Source organism: Bufo bufo, unplaced genomic scaffold (genome assembly GCF_905171765.1).
Source record: "Bufo bufo unplaced genomic scaffold, aBufBuf1.1, whole genome shotgun sequence".
Lineage (NCBI taxonomy): Eukaryota > Metazoa > Chordata > Amphibia > Anura > Bufonidae > Bufo > Bufo bufo.
The window spans coordinates 23,482-38,655 of record NW_024400295.1 but is presented as its reverse complement, the minus strand read 5'-3'; the positions used below and the strand labels follow the sequence as shown (position 1 = coordinate 38,655).

At 49.1% G+C, this 15,174-nt stretch overlaps 9 protein-coding genes and 10 pseudogenes across 9 annotated transcripts; all 19 read right to left on the bottom strand.

Moving 5' to 3' along the window:
- Positions 1-604: 604 nt before the first annotated feature.
- LOC120983861 lies at positions 605-810 on the bottom strand (annotated as a pseudogene).
- A 150-nt stretch (positions 811-960) lies between these two features.
- On the bottom strand, positions 961-1,292 carry LOC120983845 (splicing factor 3B subunit 5). Its single transcript, XM_040413242.1, has one exon. It carries the CDS (start codon positions 1,251-1,253, stop codon positions 993-995), a length of 261 nt encoding a protein of 86 aa, XP_040269176.1. The 5' UTR covers positions 1,254-1,292; the 3' UTR covers positions 961-992.
- A 911-nt stretch (positions 1,293-2,203) lies between these two features.
- LOC120983860 lies at positions 2,204-2,409 on the bottom strand (annotated as a pseudogene).
- Positions 2,410-2,588: 179 nt separating this feature from the next.
- On the bottom strand, positions 2,589-2,903 carry LOC120983850 (splicing factor 3B subunit 5). Its single transcript, XM_040413247.1, has one exon. It carries the CDS (start codon positions 2,862-2,864, stop codon positions 2,604-2,606), a length of 261 nt encoding a protein of 86 aa, XP_040269181.1. The 5' UTR covers positions 2,865-2,903; the 3' UTR covers positions 2,589-2,603.
- A 906-nt stretch (positions 2,904-3,809) lies between these two features.
- On the bottom strand, positions 3,810-4,015 carry LOC120983859 (annotated as a pseudogene).
- Positions 4,016-4,163: 148 nt separating this feature from the next.
- Positions 4,164-4,456, bottom strand: LOC120983854 (splicing factor 3B subunit 5). Its single transcript, XM_040413251.1, has one exon. The coding sequence runs from the start codon at positions 4,454-4,456 to the stop codon at positions 4,196-4,198; it is 261 nt and encodes an 86-aa protein (XP_040269185.1). The 3' UTR covers positions 4,164-4,195.
- A 952-nt stretch (positions 4,457-5,408) lies between these two features.
- LOC120983858 lies at positions 5,409-5,614 on the bottom strand (annotated as a pseudogene).
- Positions 5,615-5,796: 182 nt separating this feature from the next.
- Positions 5,797-6,096, bottom strand: LOC120983853 (splicing factor 3B subunit 5). Its single transcript, XM_040413250.1, has one exon. It carries the CDS (start codon positions 6,055-6,057, stop codon positions 5,797-5,799), a length of 261 nt encoding a protein of 86 aa, XP_040269184.1. The 5' UTR covers positions 6,058-6,096.
- A 906-nt stretch (positions 6,097-7,002) lies between these two features.
- LOC120983857 lies at positions 7,003-7,208 on the bottom strand (annotated as a pseudogene).
- Positions 7,209-7,336: 128 nt separating this feature from the next.
- LOC120983855 (splicing factor 3B subunit 5) lies at positions 7,337-7,647 on the bottom strand. Its single transcript, XM_040413252.1, has one exon. It carries the CDS (start codon positions 7,645-7,647, stop codon positions 7,387-7,389), a length of 261 nt encoding a protein of 86 aa, XP_040269186.1. The 3' UTR covers positions 7,337-7,386.
- A 950-nt stretch (positions 7,648-8,597) lies between these two features.
- LOC120983866 lies at positions 8,598-8,803 on the bottom strand (annotated as a pseudogene).
- Positions 8,804-8,971: 168 nt separating this feature from the next.
- Positions 8,972-9,286, bottom strand: LOC120983851 (splicing factor 3B subunit 5). The gene has a single exon (XM_040413248.1). It carries the CDS (start codon positions 9,245-9,247, stop codon positions 8,987-8,989), a length of 261 nt encoding a protein of 86 aa, XP_040269182.1. The 5' UTR covers positions 9,248-9,286; the 3' UTR covers positions 8,972-8,986.
- Positions 9,287-10,175: 889 nt separating this feature from the next.
- On the bottom strand, positions 10,176-10,382 carry LOC120983864 (annotated as a pseudogene).
- Positions 10,383-10,531: 149 nt separating this feature from the next.
- Positions 10,532-10,864, bottom strand: LOC120983847 (splicing factor 3B subunit 5). The gene has a single exon (XM_040413243.1). It carries the CDS (start codon positions 10,823-10,825, stop codon positions 10,565-10,567), a length of 261 nt encoding a protein of 86 aa, XP_040269177.1. The 5' UTR covers positions 10,826-10,864; the 3' UTR covers positions 10,532-10,564.
- Positions 10,865-11,759: 895 nt separating this feature from the next.
- On the bottom strand, positions 11,760-11,965 carry LOC120983865 (annotated as a pseudogene).
- LOC120983848 (splicing factor 3B subunit 5) lies at positions 11,935-12,438 on the bottom strand. The gene has a single exon (XM_040413244.1). It carries the CDS (start codon positions 12,397-12,399, stop codon positions 12,139-12,141), a length of 261 nt encoding a protein of 86 aa, XP_040269178.1. The 5' UTR covers positions 12,400-12,438; the 3' UTR covers positions 11,935-12,138.
- An 888-nt stretch (positions 12,439-13,326) lies between these two features.
- Positions 13,327-13,533, bottom strand: LOC120983863 (annotated as a pseudogene).
- Positions 13,503-14,113, bottom strand: LOC120983849 (splicing factor 3B subunit 5). The gene has a single exon (XM_040413245.1). It carries the CDS (start codon positions 13,969-13,971, stop codon positions 13,711-13,713), a length of 261 nt encoding a protein of 86 aa, XP_040269179.1. The 5' UTR covers positions 13,972-14,113; the 3' UTR covers positions 13,503-13,710.
- Positions 14,114-14,898: 785 nt separating this feature from the next.
- Positions 14,899-15,105, bottom strand: LOC120983856 (annotated as a pseudogene).
- Between the last annotated feature and the right edge of the window lie 69 nt (positions 15,106-15,174).

The following is a 15,174-nucleotide window of genomic DNA, read 5'->3' as shown; positions in this document are numbered from 1 at the left end:
GAAGTGAAGAGTAGTGAGAGAGAGAGAGAAAAAAAAAGAAAGGCATTGTTGATTGTGATGTCAGGGCCCCATTGTTGAGTGTTCCGTCAGGGCCCCTTGTGATGTCATCCAGTGACCTGACCTTACTTGACCTCTGACCTGACCAGCCTCCTGTGACACGTGCAGTGTTCCGTCCATTGTCCAGATAAGGTAGGTGCAGCTGCTGCTGATACATAGAAAGTGATGGACTACTTTCTAGCCTCCAAGTAATCCTGTTCAGAAGATCCACAAGAGGGAGACACAGGCGTACTTTACTTACTAAAGCACTGGAAAAGTAAAATGGTTACATCCAGCCAACTTGCTCCAAACGTGTCAATTTCCAGGAACAAGCGAGGATCCCATGTGCACAACAGGCAGGCCAATCAAAGCCAAGGTGCGTGAAGGGCCAAACACTTCATTCAGTTGATAAGCCAATTAATGCATCAGTCTTAATTGGATTTGGGGTGTGAGGAGACTGGGCGGGTGGTTGCCGGAACAAACCTACAGCTGCTGCATTAGGAGATTGACAGACTAGATGCAGGTACACAGCAAGCAGCACAGCAAGCAGCACAGCACAGCACAGCACTGGGCAGAGGCGGTCCTGGAGGTACTGCAATACCAGGTCAATGTGTGGAGTGAACAGAGCAAGCTCTTTTTCCATCTCCCTGTTCGAAAAACCCATTTAATATATGGTCCCCAGATAGAGGACGTATCAGATATTAAACTGATAAGAACAGATTTTTTTTATTATTATTATTATTATTATTTTATTTTTTTGAACAGAAAGGGGCTTTAATTCAGTGTAAAAATGCTTGGTCTGCACTGAGCAGGATTGATACGTTTCTATTACAATAAAAAGAAATGTAAAATCCACGTAAGTAACTAAACGTAAGAAGCCGCCCCCCCCCCCCCCCCTTCCCCCCGACCACGAGGAGGAGAGCATCAAGTCCACGGTACCAGTCACTGCCCGGTCTCTAGGACTCATCCGGCTTGTCCATGGGCGGCCCACACGGCTGCAGCATCTTCTCCATCAGGTTAAAGCGCACTCGGGCCTTGCTCTCATTCTCAGCCACAGCAAAGTAGTTGAGCAGGTCAAAGTGGCCCATGTAGGAGCAGTAGGAGTCACGGTGCTGATTCACCAGCCATTCCCACTTGGTGGTGTCTGCATGGCCAGTGCCAATGTACTTGGATTGCAGATGCTCCAACTGGCTGTGGATGGTGTATCGGTCCGTCATGGCACCTCACTGATCAGAGCAGAAGTATAAGAACAGATACTACACTTGATAAGTGATAACCCGAATGCGGTTCGCCGTCCAGGTCGATGCTCCCCAATGCAGAACACTTCTCAAGGCGACAGCCTACAGGCCCCAGCCACAGACCAGGAGGCTTCTTGCTCTCATAAACCAGGGAGAACGTGCGTCCTCTGCTCTGCAATCACCATCATGCTCCTCTTCGTGTTCGCCATCTGCATAGCACTGCCCGTTGCACGCCCACTTTTGGCCACGCCTTTTCTTCGCACGTACGTCCTGGTGCCAAAGCACGCCAAACAAAAAGACAGATAGGAGGAGGGAATGGAGAAGTGAAGAGTAGTGAGAGAGAGAGAGAAAAAAAAAGAAAGGCATTGTTGATTGTGATGTCAGGGCCCCATTGTTGAGTGTTCCGTCAGGGCCCCTTGTGATGTCATCCAGTGACCTGACCTTACTTGACCTCTGACCTGACCAGCCTCCTGTGACACGTGCAGTGTTCCGTCCATTGTCCAGATAAGGTAGGTGCAGCTGCTGCTGATACATAGAAAGTGATGGACTACTTTCTAGCCTCCAAGTAATCCTGTTCAGAAGATCCACAAGAGGGAGACACAGGCGTACTTTACTTACTAAAGCACTGGAAAAGTAAAATGGTTACATCCAGCCAACTTGCTCCAAACGTGTCAATTTCCAGGAACAAGCGAGGATCCCATGTGCACAACAGGCAGGCCAATCAAAGCCAAGGTGCGTGAAGGGCCAAACACTTCATTCAGTTGATAAGCCAATTAATGCATCAGTCTTAATTGGATTTGGGGTGTGAGGAGACTGGGCGGGTGGTTGCCGGAACAAACCTACAGCTGCTGCATTAGGAGATTGACAGACTAGATGCAGGTACACAGCAAGCAGCACAGCAAGCAGCACAGCACAGCACAGCACAGCACTGGGCAGAGGCGGTCCTGGAGGTACTGCAATACCAGGTCAATGTGTGGAGTGAACAGAGCAAGCTCTTTTTCCATCTCCCTGTTCGAAAAACCCATTTAATATATGGTCCCCAGATAGAGGACGTATCAGATATTAAACTGATAAGAACAGATTTTTTTTATTATTATTATTATTATTATTTTATTTTTTTGAACAGAAAGGGGCTTTAATTCAGTGTAAAAATGCTTGGTCTGCACTGAGCAGGATTGATACGTTTCTATTACAATAAAAAGAAATGTAAAATCCACGTAAGTAACTAAACGTAAGAAGCCGCCCCCCCCCCCCCCCCCTCCCCTTCCCCTTCCCCCCGACCACGAGGAGGAGAGCATCAAGTCCACGGTACCAGTCACTGCCCGGTCTCTAGGACTCATCCGGCTTGTCCATGGGCGGCCCACACGGCTGCAGCATCTTCTCCATCAGGTTAAAGCGCACTCGGGCCTTGCTCTCATTCTCAGCCACGGCAAAGTAGTTGAGCAGGTCAAAGTGGCCCATGTAGGAGCAGTAGGAGTCACGGTGCTGATTCACCAGCCATTCCCACTTGGTGGTGTCTGCATGGCCAGTGCCAATGTACTTGGATTGCAGATGCTCCAACTGGCTGTGGATGGTGTATCGGTCCGTCATGGCACCTCACTGATCAGAGCAGAAGTATAAGAACAGATACTACACTTGATAAGTGATAACCCGAATGCGGTTCGCCGTCCAGGTCGATGCTCCCCAATGCAGAACACTTCTCAAGGCGACAGCCTACAGGCCCCAGCCACAGACCAGGAGGCTTCTTGCTCTCATAAACCAGGGAGAACGTGCGTCCTCTGCTCTGCAATCACCATCATTCTCCTCTTCGTGTTCGCCATCTGCATAGCACTGCCCGTTGCACGCCCACTTTTGGCCACGCCTTTTCTTCGCACGTACGTCCTGGTGCCAAAGCACGCCAAACAAAAAGACAGATAGGAGGAGGGAATGGAGAAGTGAAGAGTAGTGAGAGAGAGAGAGAAAAAAAAAGAAAGGCATTGTTGATTGTGATGTCAGGGCCCCATTGTTGAGTGTTCCGTCAGGGCCCCTTGTGATGTCATCCAGTGACCTGACCTTACTTGACCTCTGACCTGACCAGCCTCCTGTGACACGTGCAGTGTTCCGTCCATTGTCCAGATAAGGTAGGTGCAGCTGCTGCTGATACATAGAAAGTGATGGACTACTTTCTAGCCTCCAAGTAATCCTGTTCAGAAGATCCACAAGAGGGAGACACAGGCGTACTTTACTTACTAAAGCACTGGAAAAGTAAAATGGTTACATCCAGCCAACTTGCTCCAAACGTGTCAATTTCCAGGAACAAGCGAGGATCCCATGTGCACAACAGGCAGGCCAATCAAAGCCAAGGTGCGTGAAGGGCCAAACACTTCATTCAGTTGATAAGCCAATTAATGCATCAGTCTTAATTGGATTTGGGGTGTGAGGAGACTGGGCGGGTGGTTGCCGGAACAAACCTACAGCTGCTGCATTAGGAGATTGACAGACTAGATGCAGGTACACAGCAAGCAGCACAGCAAGCAGCACAGCACAGCACAGCACTGGGCAGAGGCGGTCCTGGAGGTACTGCAATACCAGGTCAATGTGTGGAGTGAACAGAGCAAGCTCTTTTTCCATCTCCCTGTTCGAAAAACCCATTTAATATATGGTCCCCAGATAGAGGACGTATCAGATATTAAACTGATAAGAACAGATTTTTTTTATTATTATTATTATTATTATTTTATTTTTTTGAACAGAAAGGGGCTTTAATTCAGTGTAAAAATGCTTGGTCTGCACTGAGCAGGATTGATACGTTTCTATTACAATAAAAAGAAATGTAAAATCCACGTAAGTAACTAAACGTAAGAAGCCGCCCCCCCCCCCTCCCTTCCCCCGACCACGAGGAGGAGAGCATCAAGTCCACGGTACCAGTCACTGCCCGGTCTCTAGGACTCATCCGGCTTGTCCATGGGCGGCCCACACGGCTGCAGCATCTTCTCCATCAGGTTAAAGCGCACTCGGGCCTTGCTCTCATTCTCAGCCACGGCAAAGTAGTTGAGCAGGTCAAAGTGGCCCATGTAGGAGCAGTAGGAGTCACGGTGCTGATTCACCAGCCATTCCCACTTGGTGGTGTCTGCATGGCCAGTGCCAATGTACTTGGATTGCAGATGCTCCAACTGGCTGTGGATGGTGTATCGGTCCGTCATGGCACCTCACCTGATCAGAGCAGAAGTATAAGAACAGATACTACACTTGATAAGTGATAACCCGAACTGCGGTTCGCCGTCCAGGTCGATGCTCCCCAATGCAGAACACTTCTCAAGGCGACAGCCTACAGGCCCCAGCCACAGACCAGGAGGCTTCTTGCTCTCATAAACCAGGGAGAACGTGCGTCCTCTGCTCTGCAATCACCATCATGCTCCTCTTCGTGTTCGCCATCTGCATAGCACTGCCCGTTGCACGCCCACTTTTGGCCACGCCTTTTCTTCGCACGTACGTCCTGGTGCCAAAGCACGCCAAACAAAAAGACAGATAGGAGGAGGGAATGGAGAAGTGAAGAGTAGTGAGAGAGAGAGAGAAAAAAAAAGAAAGGCATTGTTGATTGTGATGTCAGGGCCCCATTGTTGAGTGTTCCGTCAGGGCCCCTTGTGATGTCATCCAGTGACCTGACCTTACTTGACCTCTGACCTGACCAGCCTCCTGTGACACGTGCAGTGTTCCGTCCATTGTCCAGATAAGGTAGGTGCAGCTGCTGCTGATACATAGAAAGTGATGGACTACTTTCTAGCCTCCAAGTAATCCTGTTCAGAAGATCCACAAGAGGGAGACACAGGCGTACTTTACTTACTAAAGCACTGGAAAAGTAAAATGGTTACATCCAGCCAACTTGCTCCAAACGTGTCAATTTCCAGGAACAAGCGAGGATCCCATGTGCACAACAGGCAGGCCAATCAAAGCCAAGGTGCGTGAAGGGCCAAACACTTCATTCAGTTGATAAGCCAATTAATGCATCAGTCTTAATTGGATTTGGGGTGTGAGGAGACTGGGCGGGTGGTTGCCGGAACAAACCTACAGCTGCTGCATTAGGAGATTGACAGACTAGATGCAGGTACACAGCAAGCAGCACAGCAAGCAGCACAGCACAGCACAGCACAGCACTGGGCAGAGGCGGTCCTGGAGGTACTGCAATACCAGGTCAATGTGTGGAGTGAACAGAGCAAGCTCTTTTTCCATCTCCCTGTTCGAAAAACCCATTTAATATATGGTCCCCAGATAGAGGACGTATCAGATATTAAACTGATAAGAACAGATTTTTTTTATTATTATTATTATTATTATTTTATTTTTTTGAACAGAAAGGGGCTTTAATTCAGTGTAAAAATGCTTGGTCTGCACTGAGCAGGATTGATACGTTTCTATTACAATAAAAAGAAATGTAAAATCCACGTAAGTAACTAAACGTAAGAAGCCGCCCCCCCCCCCCCTCCCTTCCCCCGACCACGAGGAGGAGAGCATCAAGTCCACGGTACCAGTCACTGCCCGGGCTCTAGGACTCATCCGGCTTGTCCATGGGCGGCCCACACGGCTGCAGCATCTTCTCCATCAGGTTAAAGCGCACTCGGGCCTTGCTCTCATTCTCAGCCACGGCAAAGTAGTTGAGCAGGTCAAAGTGGCCCATGTAGGAGCAGTAGGAGTCACGGTGCTGATTCACCAGCCATTCCCACTTGGTGGTGTCTGCATGGCCAGTGCCAATGTACTTGGATTGCAGATGCTCCAACTGGCTGTGGATGGTGTATCGGTCCGTCATGGCACCTCACTGATCAGAGCAGAAGTATAAGAACAGATACTACACTTGATAAGTGATAACCCGAATGCGGTTCGCCGTCCAGGTCGATGCTCCCCAATGCAGAACACTTCTCAAGGCGACAGCCTACAGGCCCCAGCCACAGACCAGGAGGCTTCTTGCTCTCATAAACCAGGGAGAACGTGCGTCCTCTGCTCTGCAATCACCATCATGCTCCTCTTCGTGTTCGCCATCTGCATAGCACTGCCCGTTGCACGCCCACTTTTGGCCACGCCTTTTCTTCGCACGTACGTCCTGGTGCCAAAGCACGCCAAACAAAAAGACAGATAGGAGGAGGGAATGGAGAAGTGAAGAGTAGTGAGAGAGAGAGAGAAAAAAAAAGAAAGGCATTGTTGATTGTGATGTCAGGGCCCCATTGTTGAGTGTTCCGTCAGGGCCCCTTGTGATGTCATCCAGTGACCTGACCTTACTTGACCTCTGACCTGACCAGCCTCCTGTGACACGTGCAGTGTTCCGTCCATTGTCCAGATAAGGTAGGTGCAGCTGCTGCTGATACATAGAAAGTGATGGACTACTTTCTAGCCTCCAAGTAATCCTGTTCAGAAGATCCACAAGAGGGAGACACAGGCGTACTTTACTTACTAAAGCACTGGAAAAGTAAAATGGTTACATCCAGCCAACTTGCTCCAAACGTGTCAATTTCCAGGAACAAGCGAGGATCCCATGTGCACAACAGGCAGGCCAATCAAAGCCAAGGTGCGTGAAGGGCCAAACACTTCATTCAGTTGATAAGCCAATTAATGCATCAGTCTTAATTGGATTTGGGGTGTGAGGAGACTGGGCGGGTGGTTGCCGGAACAAACCTACAGCTGCTGCATTAGGAGATTGACAGACTAGATGCAGGTACACAGCAAGCAGCACAGCAAGCAGCACAGCACAGCACAGCACTGGGCAGAGGCGGTCCTGGAGGTACTGCAATACCAGGTCAATGTGTGGAGTGAACAGAGCAAGCTCTTTTTCCATCTCCCTGTTCGAAAAACCCATTTAATATATGGTCCCCAGATAGAGGACGTATCAGATATTAAACTGATAAGAACAGATTTTTTTTATTATTATTATTATTATTATTTTATTTTTTTGAACAGAAAGGGGCTTTAATTCAGTGTAAAAATGCTTGGTCTGCACTGAGCAGGATTGATACGTTTCTATTACAATAAAAAGAAATGTAAAATCCACGTAAGGAACTAAACGTAAAAAGCCCCCCCCCCCCCCCCTTCCCCCGACCACGAGGAGGAGAGCATCAAGTCCACGGCACCAGTCACTGCCCGGTCTCTAGGACTCATCCGGCTTGTCCATGGGCGGCCCACACGGCTGCAGCATCTTCTCCATCAGGTTAAAGCGCACTCGGGCCTTGCTCTCATTCTCAGCCACGGCAAAGTAGTTGAGCAGGTCAAAGTGGCCCATGTAGGAGCAGTAGGAGTCACGGTGCTGATTCACCAGCCATTCCCACTTGGTGGTGTCGGCATGGCCAGTGCCAATGTACTTGGATTGCAGATGCTCCAACTGGCTGTGGATGGTGTATCGGTCCGTCATGGCACCTCACCGATCAGAGCAGAAGTATAAGAACAGATACTACACTTGATAAGTGATAACCCGAATGCGGTTCGCCGTCCAGGTCGATGCTCCCCAATGCAGAACACTTCTCAAGGCGACAGCCTACAGGCCCCAGCCACAGACCAGGAGGCTTCTTGCTCTCATAAACCAGGGAGAACGTGCGTCCTCTGCTCTGCAATCACCATCATGCTCCTCTTCGTGTTCGCCATCTGCATAGCACTGCCCGTTGCACGCCCACTTTTGGCCACGCCTTTTCTTCGCACGTACGTCCTGGTGCCAAAGCACGCCAAACAAAAAGACAGATAGGAGGAGGGAAGGGAGAAGTGAAGAGTAGTGAGAGAGAGAGAGAAAAAAAAAGAAAGGCATTGTTGATTGTGATGTCAGGGCCCCATTGTTGAGTGTTCCGTCAGGGCCCCTTGTGATGTCATCCAGTGACCTGACCTTACTTGACCTCTGACCTGACCAGCCTCCTGTGACACGTGCAGTGTTCCGTCCATTGTCCAGATAAGGTAGGTGCAGCTGCTGCTGATACATAGAAAGTGATGGACTACTTTCTAGCCTCCAAGTAATCCTGTTCAGAAGATCCACAAGAGGGAGACACAGGCGTACTTTACTTACTAAAGCACTGGAAAAGTAAAATGGTTACATCCAGCCAACTTGCTCCAAACGTGTCAATTTCCAGGAACAAGCGAGGATCCCATGTGCACAACAGGCAGGCCAATCAAAGCCAAGGTGCGTGAAGGGCCAAACACTTCATTCAGTTGATAAGCCAATTAATGCATCAGTCTTAATTGGATTTGGGGTGTGAGGAGACTGGGCGGGTGGTTGCCGGAACAAACCTACAGCTGCTGCATTAGGAGATTGACAGACTAGATGCAGGTACACAGCAAGCAGCACAGCAAGCAGCACAGCACAGCACAGCACAGCACTGGGCAGAGGCGGTCCTGGAGGTACTGCAATACCAGGTCAATGTGTGGAGTGAACAGAGCAAGCTCTTTTTCCATCTCCCTGTTCGAAAAACCCATTTAATATATGGTCCCCAGATAGAGGACGTATCAGATATTAAACTGATAAGAACAGATTTTTTTTATTATTATTATTATTATTATTTTATTTTTTTGAACAGAAAGGGGCTTTAATTCAGTGTAAAAATGCTTGGTCTGCACTGAGCAGGATTGATACGTTTCTATTACAATAAAAAGAAATGTAAAATCCACGTAAGTAACTAAACGTAAGAAGCCGCCCCCCCCCCCCTCCCCTTCCCCCCGACCACGAGGAGGAGAGCATCAAGTCCACGGTACCAGTCACTGCCCGGTCTCTAGGACTCATCCGGCTTGTCCATGGGCGGCCCACACGGCTGCAGCATCTTCTCCATCAGGTTAAAGCGCACTCGGGCCTTGCTCTCATTCTCAGCCACGGCAAAGTAGTTGAGCAGGTCAAAGTGGCCCATGTAGGAGCAGTAGGAGTCACGGTGCTGATTCACCAGCCATTCCCACTTGGTGGTGTCTGCATGGCCAGTGCCAATGTACTTGGATTGCAGATGCTCCAACTGGCTGTGGATGGTGTATCGGTCCGTCATGGCACCTCACTGATCAGAGCAGAAGTATAAGAACAGATACTACACTTGATAAGTGATAACCCGAATGCGGTTCGCCGTCCAGGTCGATGCTCCCCAATGCAGAACACTTCTCAAGGCGACAGCCTACAGGCCCCAGCCACAGACCAGGAGGCTTCTTGCTCTCATAAACCAGGGAGAACGTGCGTCCTCTGCTCTGCAATCACCATCATGCTCCTCTTCGTGTTCGCCATCTGCATAGCACTGCCCGTTGCACGCCCACTTTTGGCCACGCCTTTTCTTCGCACGTACGTCCTGGTGCCAAAGCACGCCAAACAAAAAGACAGATAGGAGGAGGGAATGGAGAAGTGAAGAGTAGTGAGAGAGAGAGAGAAAAAAAAAGAAAGGCATTGTTGATTGTGATGTCAGGGCCCCATTGTTGAGTGTTCCGTCAGGGCCCCTTGTGATGTCATCCAGTGACCTGACCTTACTTGACCTCTGACCTGACCAGCCTCCTGTGACACGTGCAGTGTTCCGTCCATTGTCCAGATAAGGTAGGTGCAGCTGCTGCTGATACATAGAAAGTGATGGACTACTTTCTAGCCTCCAAGTAATCCTGTTCAGAAGATCCACAAGAGGGAGACACAGGCGTACTTTACTTACTAAAGCACTGGAAAAGTAAAATGGTTACATCCAGCCAACTTGCTCCAAACGTGTCAATTTCCAGGAACAAGCGAGGATCCCATGTGCACAACAGGCAGGCCAATCAAAGCCAAGGTGCGTGAAGGGCCAAACACTTCATTCAGTTGATAAGCCAATTAATGCATCAGTCTTAATTGGATTTGGGGTGTGAGGAGACTGGGCGGGTGGTTGCCGGAACAAACCTACAGCTGCTGCATTAGGAGATTGACAGACTAGATGCAGGTACACAGCAAGCAGCACAGCACAGCACTGGGCAGAGGCCGGTCCTGGAGGTACTGCAATACCAGGTCAATGTGTGGAGTGAACAGAGCAAGCTCTTTTTCCATCTCCCTGTTCGAAAAACCCATTTAATATATGGTCCCCAGATAGAGGACGTATCAGATATTAAACTGATAAGAACAGATTTTTTTTATTATTATTATTATTATTATTTTATTTTTTTGAACAGAAAGGGGCTTTAATTCAGTGTAAAAATGCTTGGTCTGCACTGAGCAGGATTGATACGTTTCTATTACAATAAAAAGAAATGTAAAATCCACGTAAGTAACTAAACGTAAGAAGCCGCCCCCCCCCCCTCCCCTTCCCCCCGACCACGAGGAGGAGAGCATCAAGTCCACGGTACCAGTCACTGCCCGGTCTCTAGGACTCATCCGGCTTGTCCATGGGCGGCCCACACGGCTGCAGCATCTTCTCCATCAGGTTAAAGCGCACTCGGGCCTTGCTCTCATTCTCAGCCACAGCAAAGTAGTTGAGCAGGTCAAAGTGGCCCATGTAGGAGCAGTAGGAGTCACGGTGCTGATTCACCAGCCATTCCCACTTGGTGGTGTCTGCATGGCCAGTGCCAATGTACTTGGATTGCAGATGCTCCAACTGGCTGTGGATGGTGTATCGGTCCGTCATGGCACCTCACTGATCAGAGCAGAAGTATAAGAACAGATACTACACTTGATAAGTGATAACCCGAAAGCGGTTCGCCGTCCAGGTCGATGCTCCCCAATGCAGAACACTTCTCAAGGCGACAGCCTACAGGCCCCAGCCACAGACCAGGAGGCTTCTTGCTCTCATAAACCAGGGAGAACGTGCGTCCTCTGCTCTGCAATCACCATCATGCTCCTCTTCGTGTTCGCCATCTGCATAGCACTGCCCGTTGCACGCCCACTTTTGGCCACGCCTTTTCTCGCACGTACATCCTGGTGCCAAAGCACGCCAAACAAAAAGACAGATAGGAGGAGGGAATGGAGAAGTGAAGAGTAGTGAGAGAGAGAGAGAAAAAAAAAGAAAGGCATTGTTGATTGTGATGTCAGGGCCCCATTGTTGAGTGTTCCGTCAGGGCCCCTTGTGATGTCATCCAGTGACCTGACCTTACTTGACCTCTGACCTGACCAGCCTCCTGTGACACGTGCAGTGTTCCGTCCATTGTCCAGATAAGGTAGGTGCAGCTGCTGCTGATACATAGAAAGTGATGGACTACTTTCTAGCCTCCAAGTAATCCTGTTCAGAAGATCCACAAGAGGGAGACACAGGCGTACTTTACTTACTAAAGCACTGGAAAAGTAAAATGGTTACATCCAGCCAACTTGCTCCAAACGTGTCAATTTCCAGGAACAAGCGAGGATCCCATGTGCACAACAGGCAGGCCAATCAAAGCCAAGGTGCGTGAAGGGCCAAACACTTCATTCAGTTGATAAGCCAATTAATGCATCAGTCTTAATTGGATTTGGGGTGTGAGGAGACTGGGCGGGTGGTTGCCGGAACAAACCTACAGCTGCTGCATTAGGAGATTGACAGACTAGATGCAGGTACACAGCAAGCAGCAAGCAGCACAGCACAGCACTGGGCAGAGGCGGTCCTGGAGGTACTGCAATACCAGGTCAATGTGTGGAGTGAACAGAGCAAGCTCTTTTTCCATCTCCCTGTTCGAAAAATCCATTTAATATATGGTCCCCAGATAGGGGACGTATCAGATATTAAACTGATAAGAACAGATTTTTTTTATTATTATTATTATTATTATTTTATTTTTTTGAACAGAAAGGGGCTTTAATTCAGTGTAAAAATGCTTGGTCTGCACTGAGCAGGATTGATACGTTTCTATTACAATAAAAAGAAATGTAAAATCCACGTAAGGAACTAAACGTAAGAAGCCCCCCCCCCTTCCCCCCGACCACGAGGAGGAGAGCATCAAGTCCACGGCACCAGTCACTGCCCGGTCTCTAGGACTCATCCGGCTTGTCCATGGGCGGCCCACACGGCTGCAGCATCTTCTCCATCAGGTTAAAGCGCACTCGGGCCTTGCTCTCATTCTCAGCCACGGCAAAGTAGTTGAGCAGGTCAAAGTGGCCCATGTAGGAGCAGTAGGAGTCACGGTGCTGATTCACCAGCCATTCCCACTTGGTGGTGTCTGCATGGCCAGTGCCAATGTACTTGGATTGCAGATGCTCCAACTGGCTGTGGATGGTGTATCGGTCCGTCATGGCGCCTCACCGATCAGAGCAGAAGTATAAGAACAGATACTACACTTGATAAGTGATAACCCGAAAACGGTTCGCCGTCCAGGTCGATGCTCCCCAATGCAGAACACTTCTCAAGGCGACAGCCTACAGGCCCCAGCCACAGTCCAGGAGGCTTCTTGCTCTCATAAACCAGGGAGAACGTGCGTCCTCTGCTCTGCAATCACCATCATGCTCCTCTTCGTGTTCGCCATCTGCATAGCACTGCCCGTTGCACGCCCACTTTTGGCCACGCCTTTTCCTCGCACGTACGTCCTGGTGCCAAAGCACGCCAAACAAAAAGACAGATAGGAGGAGGGAATGGAGAAGTGAAGAGTAGTGAGAGAGAGAGAGAAAAAAAAAGAAAGGCATTGTTGATTGTGATGTCAGGGCCCCATTGTTGAGTGTTCCGTCAGGGCCCCTTGTGATGTCATCCAGTGACCTGACCTTACTTGACCTCTGACCTGACCAGCCTCCTGTGACACGTGCAGTGTTCCGTCCATTGTCCAGACAAGGTAGGTGCAGCTGCTGCTGATACATAGAAAGTGATGGACTACTTTCTAGCCTCCAAGTAATCCTGTTCAGAAGATCCACAAGAGGGAGACACAGGCGTACTTTACTTACTAAAGCACTGGAAAAGTAAAATGGTTACATCCAGCCAACTTGCTCCAAACGTGTCAATTTCCAGGAACAAGCGAGGATCCCATGTGCACAACAGGCAGGCCAATCAAAGCCAAGGTGCGTGAAGGGCCAAACACTTCATTCAGTTGATAAGCCAATTAATGCATCAGTCTTAATTGGATTTGGGGTGTGAGGAGACTGGGCGGGTGGTTGCCGGAACAAACCTACAGCTGCTGCATTAGGAGATTGACAGACTAGATGCAGGTACACAGCAAGCAGCACAGCACAGCACTGGGCAGAGCCGGTCCTGGAGGTACTGCAATACCAGGTCAATGTGTGGAGTGAACAGAGCAAGCTCTTTTTCCATCTCCCTGTTCGAAAAATCCATTTAATATATGGTCCCCAGATAGGGGACGTATCAGATATTAAACTGATAAGAACAGATTTTTTTTATTATTATTATTATTATTATTTTATTTTTTTGAACAGAAAGGGGCTTTAATTCAGTGTAAAAATGCTTGGTCTGCACTGAGCAGGATTGATACGTTTCTATTACAATAAAAAGAAATGTAAAATCCACGTAAGGAACTAAACGTAAGAAGCCCCCCCCCCCCCTCTTCCCCCGACCACGAGGAGGAGAGCATCAAGTCCACGGCACCAGTCACTGCCCGGTCTCTAGGACTCATCCGGCTTGTCCATGGGCGGCCCACACGGCTGCAGCATCTTCTCCATCAGGTTAAAGCGCACTCGGGCCTTGCTCTCATTCTCAGCCACGGCAAAGTAGTTGAGCAGGTCAAAGTGGCCCATGTAGGAGCAGTAGGAGTCACGGTGCTGATTCACCAGCCATTCCCACTTGGTGGTGTCGGCATGGCCAGTGCCAATGTACTTGGATTGCAGATGCTCCAACTGGCTGTGGATGGTGTATCGGTCCGTCATGGCGCCTCACTGATCAGAGCAGAAGTATAAGAACAGATACTACACTTGATAAGTGATAACCCGAACACGGTTCGCCGTCCAGGTCGATGCTCCCCAATGCAGAACACTTCTCAAGGCGACAGCCTACAGGCCCCAGCCACAGTCCAGGAGGCTTCTTGCTCTCATAAACCAGGGAGAACGTGCGTCCTCTGCTCTGCAATCACCATCATGCTCCTCTTCGTGTTCGCCATCTGCATAGCACTGCCCGTTGCACGCCCACTTTTGGCCACGCCTTTTCCTCGCACGTACGTCCTGGTGCCAAAGCACGCCAAACAAAAAGACAGATAGGAGGAGGGAATGGAGAAGTGAAGAGTAGTGAGAGAGAGAGAGAAAAAAAAAGAAAGGCATTGTTGATTGTGATGTCAGGGCCCCATTGTTGAGTGTTCCGTCAGGGCCCCTTGTGATGTCATCCAGTGACCTGACCTTACTTGACCTCTGACCTGACCAGCCTCCTGTGACACGTGCAGTGTTCCGTCCATTGTCCAGACAAGGTAGGTGCAGCTGCTGCTGATACATAGAAAGTGATGGACTACTTTCTAGCCTCCAAGTAATCCTGTTCAGAAGATCCACAAGAGGGAGACACAGGCGTACTTTACTTACTAAAGCACTGGAAAAGTAAAATGGTTACATCCAGCCAACTTGCTCCAAACGTGTCAATTTCCAGGAACAAGCGAGGATCCCATGTGCACAACAGGCAGGCCAATCAAAGCCAAGGTGCGTGAAGGGCCAAACACTTCATTCAGTTGATAAGCCAATTAATGCATCAGTCTTAATTGGATTTGGGGTGTGAGGAGACTGGGCGGGTGGTTGCCGGAACAAACCTACAGCTGCTGCATTAGGAGATTGACAGACTAGATGCAGGTACACAGCAAGCAGCACAGCACAGCACTGGGCAGAGCCGGTCCTGGAGGTACTGCAATACCAGGTCAATGTGTGGAGTGAACAGAGCAAGCTCTTTTTCCATCTCCCTGTTCGAAAAATCCATTTAATATATGGTCCCCAGATAGGGGACGTATCAGATATTAAACTGATAAGAACAGATTTTTTTTATTATTATTATTATTATTATTTTATTTTTTTGAACAGAAAGGGGCTTTAATTCAGTGTAAAAATGCTTGGTCTGCACTGAGCAGGATTGATACGTTTCTATTACAATAAAAAGAA

Bases quoted from the DNA above. Each gene is read 5' to 3' on its own strand.
- LOC120983845 (XM_040413242.1), bottom strand. From the start codon at position 1,253: ATGACGGACCGATACACCATCCACAGCCAGTTGGAGCATCTGCAATCC.
- LOC120983850 (XM_040413247.1), bottom strand. From the start codon at position 2,864: ATGACGGACCGATACACCATCCACAGCCAGTTGGAGCATCTGCAATCC.
- LOC120983854 (XM_040413251.1), bottom strand. From the start codon at position 4,456: ATGACGGACCGATACACCATCCACAGCCAGTTGGAGCATCTGCAATCC.
- LOC120983853 (XM_040413250.1), bottom strand. From the start codon at position 6,057: ATGACGGACCGATACACCATCCACAGCCAGTTGGAGCATCTGCAATCC.
- LOC120983855 (XM_040413252.1), bottom strand. From the start codon at position 7,647: ATGACGGACCGATACACCATCCACAGCCAGTTGGAGCATCTGCAATCC.
- LOC120983851 (XM_040413248.1), bottom strand. From the start codon at position 9,247: ATGACGGACCGATACACCATCCACAGCCAGTTGGAGCATCTGCAATCC.
- LOC120983847 (XM_040413243.1), bottom strand. From the start codon at position 10,825: ATGACGGACCGATACACCATCCACAGCCAGTTGGAGCATCTGCAATCC.
- LOC120983848 (XM_040413244.1), bottom strand. From the start codon at position 12,399: ATGACGGACCGATACACCATCCACAGCCAGTTGGAGCATCTGCAATCC.
- LOC120983849 (XM_040413245.1), bottom strand. From the start codon at position 13,971: ATGACGGACCGATACACCATCCACAGCCAGTTGGAGCATCTGCAATCC.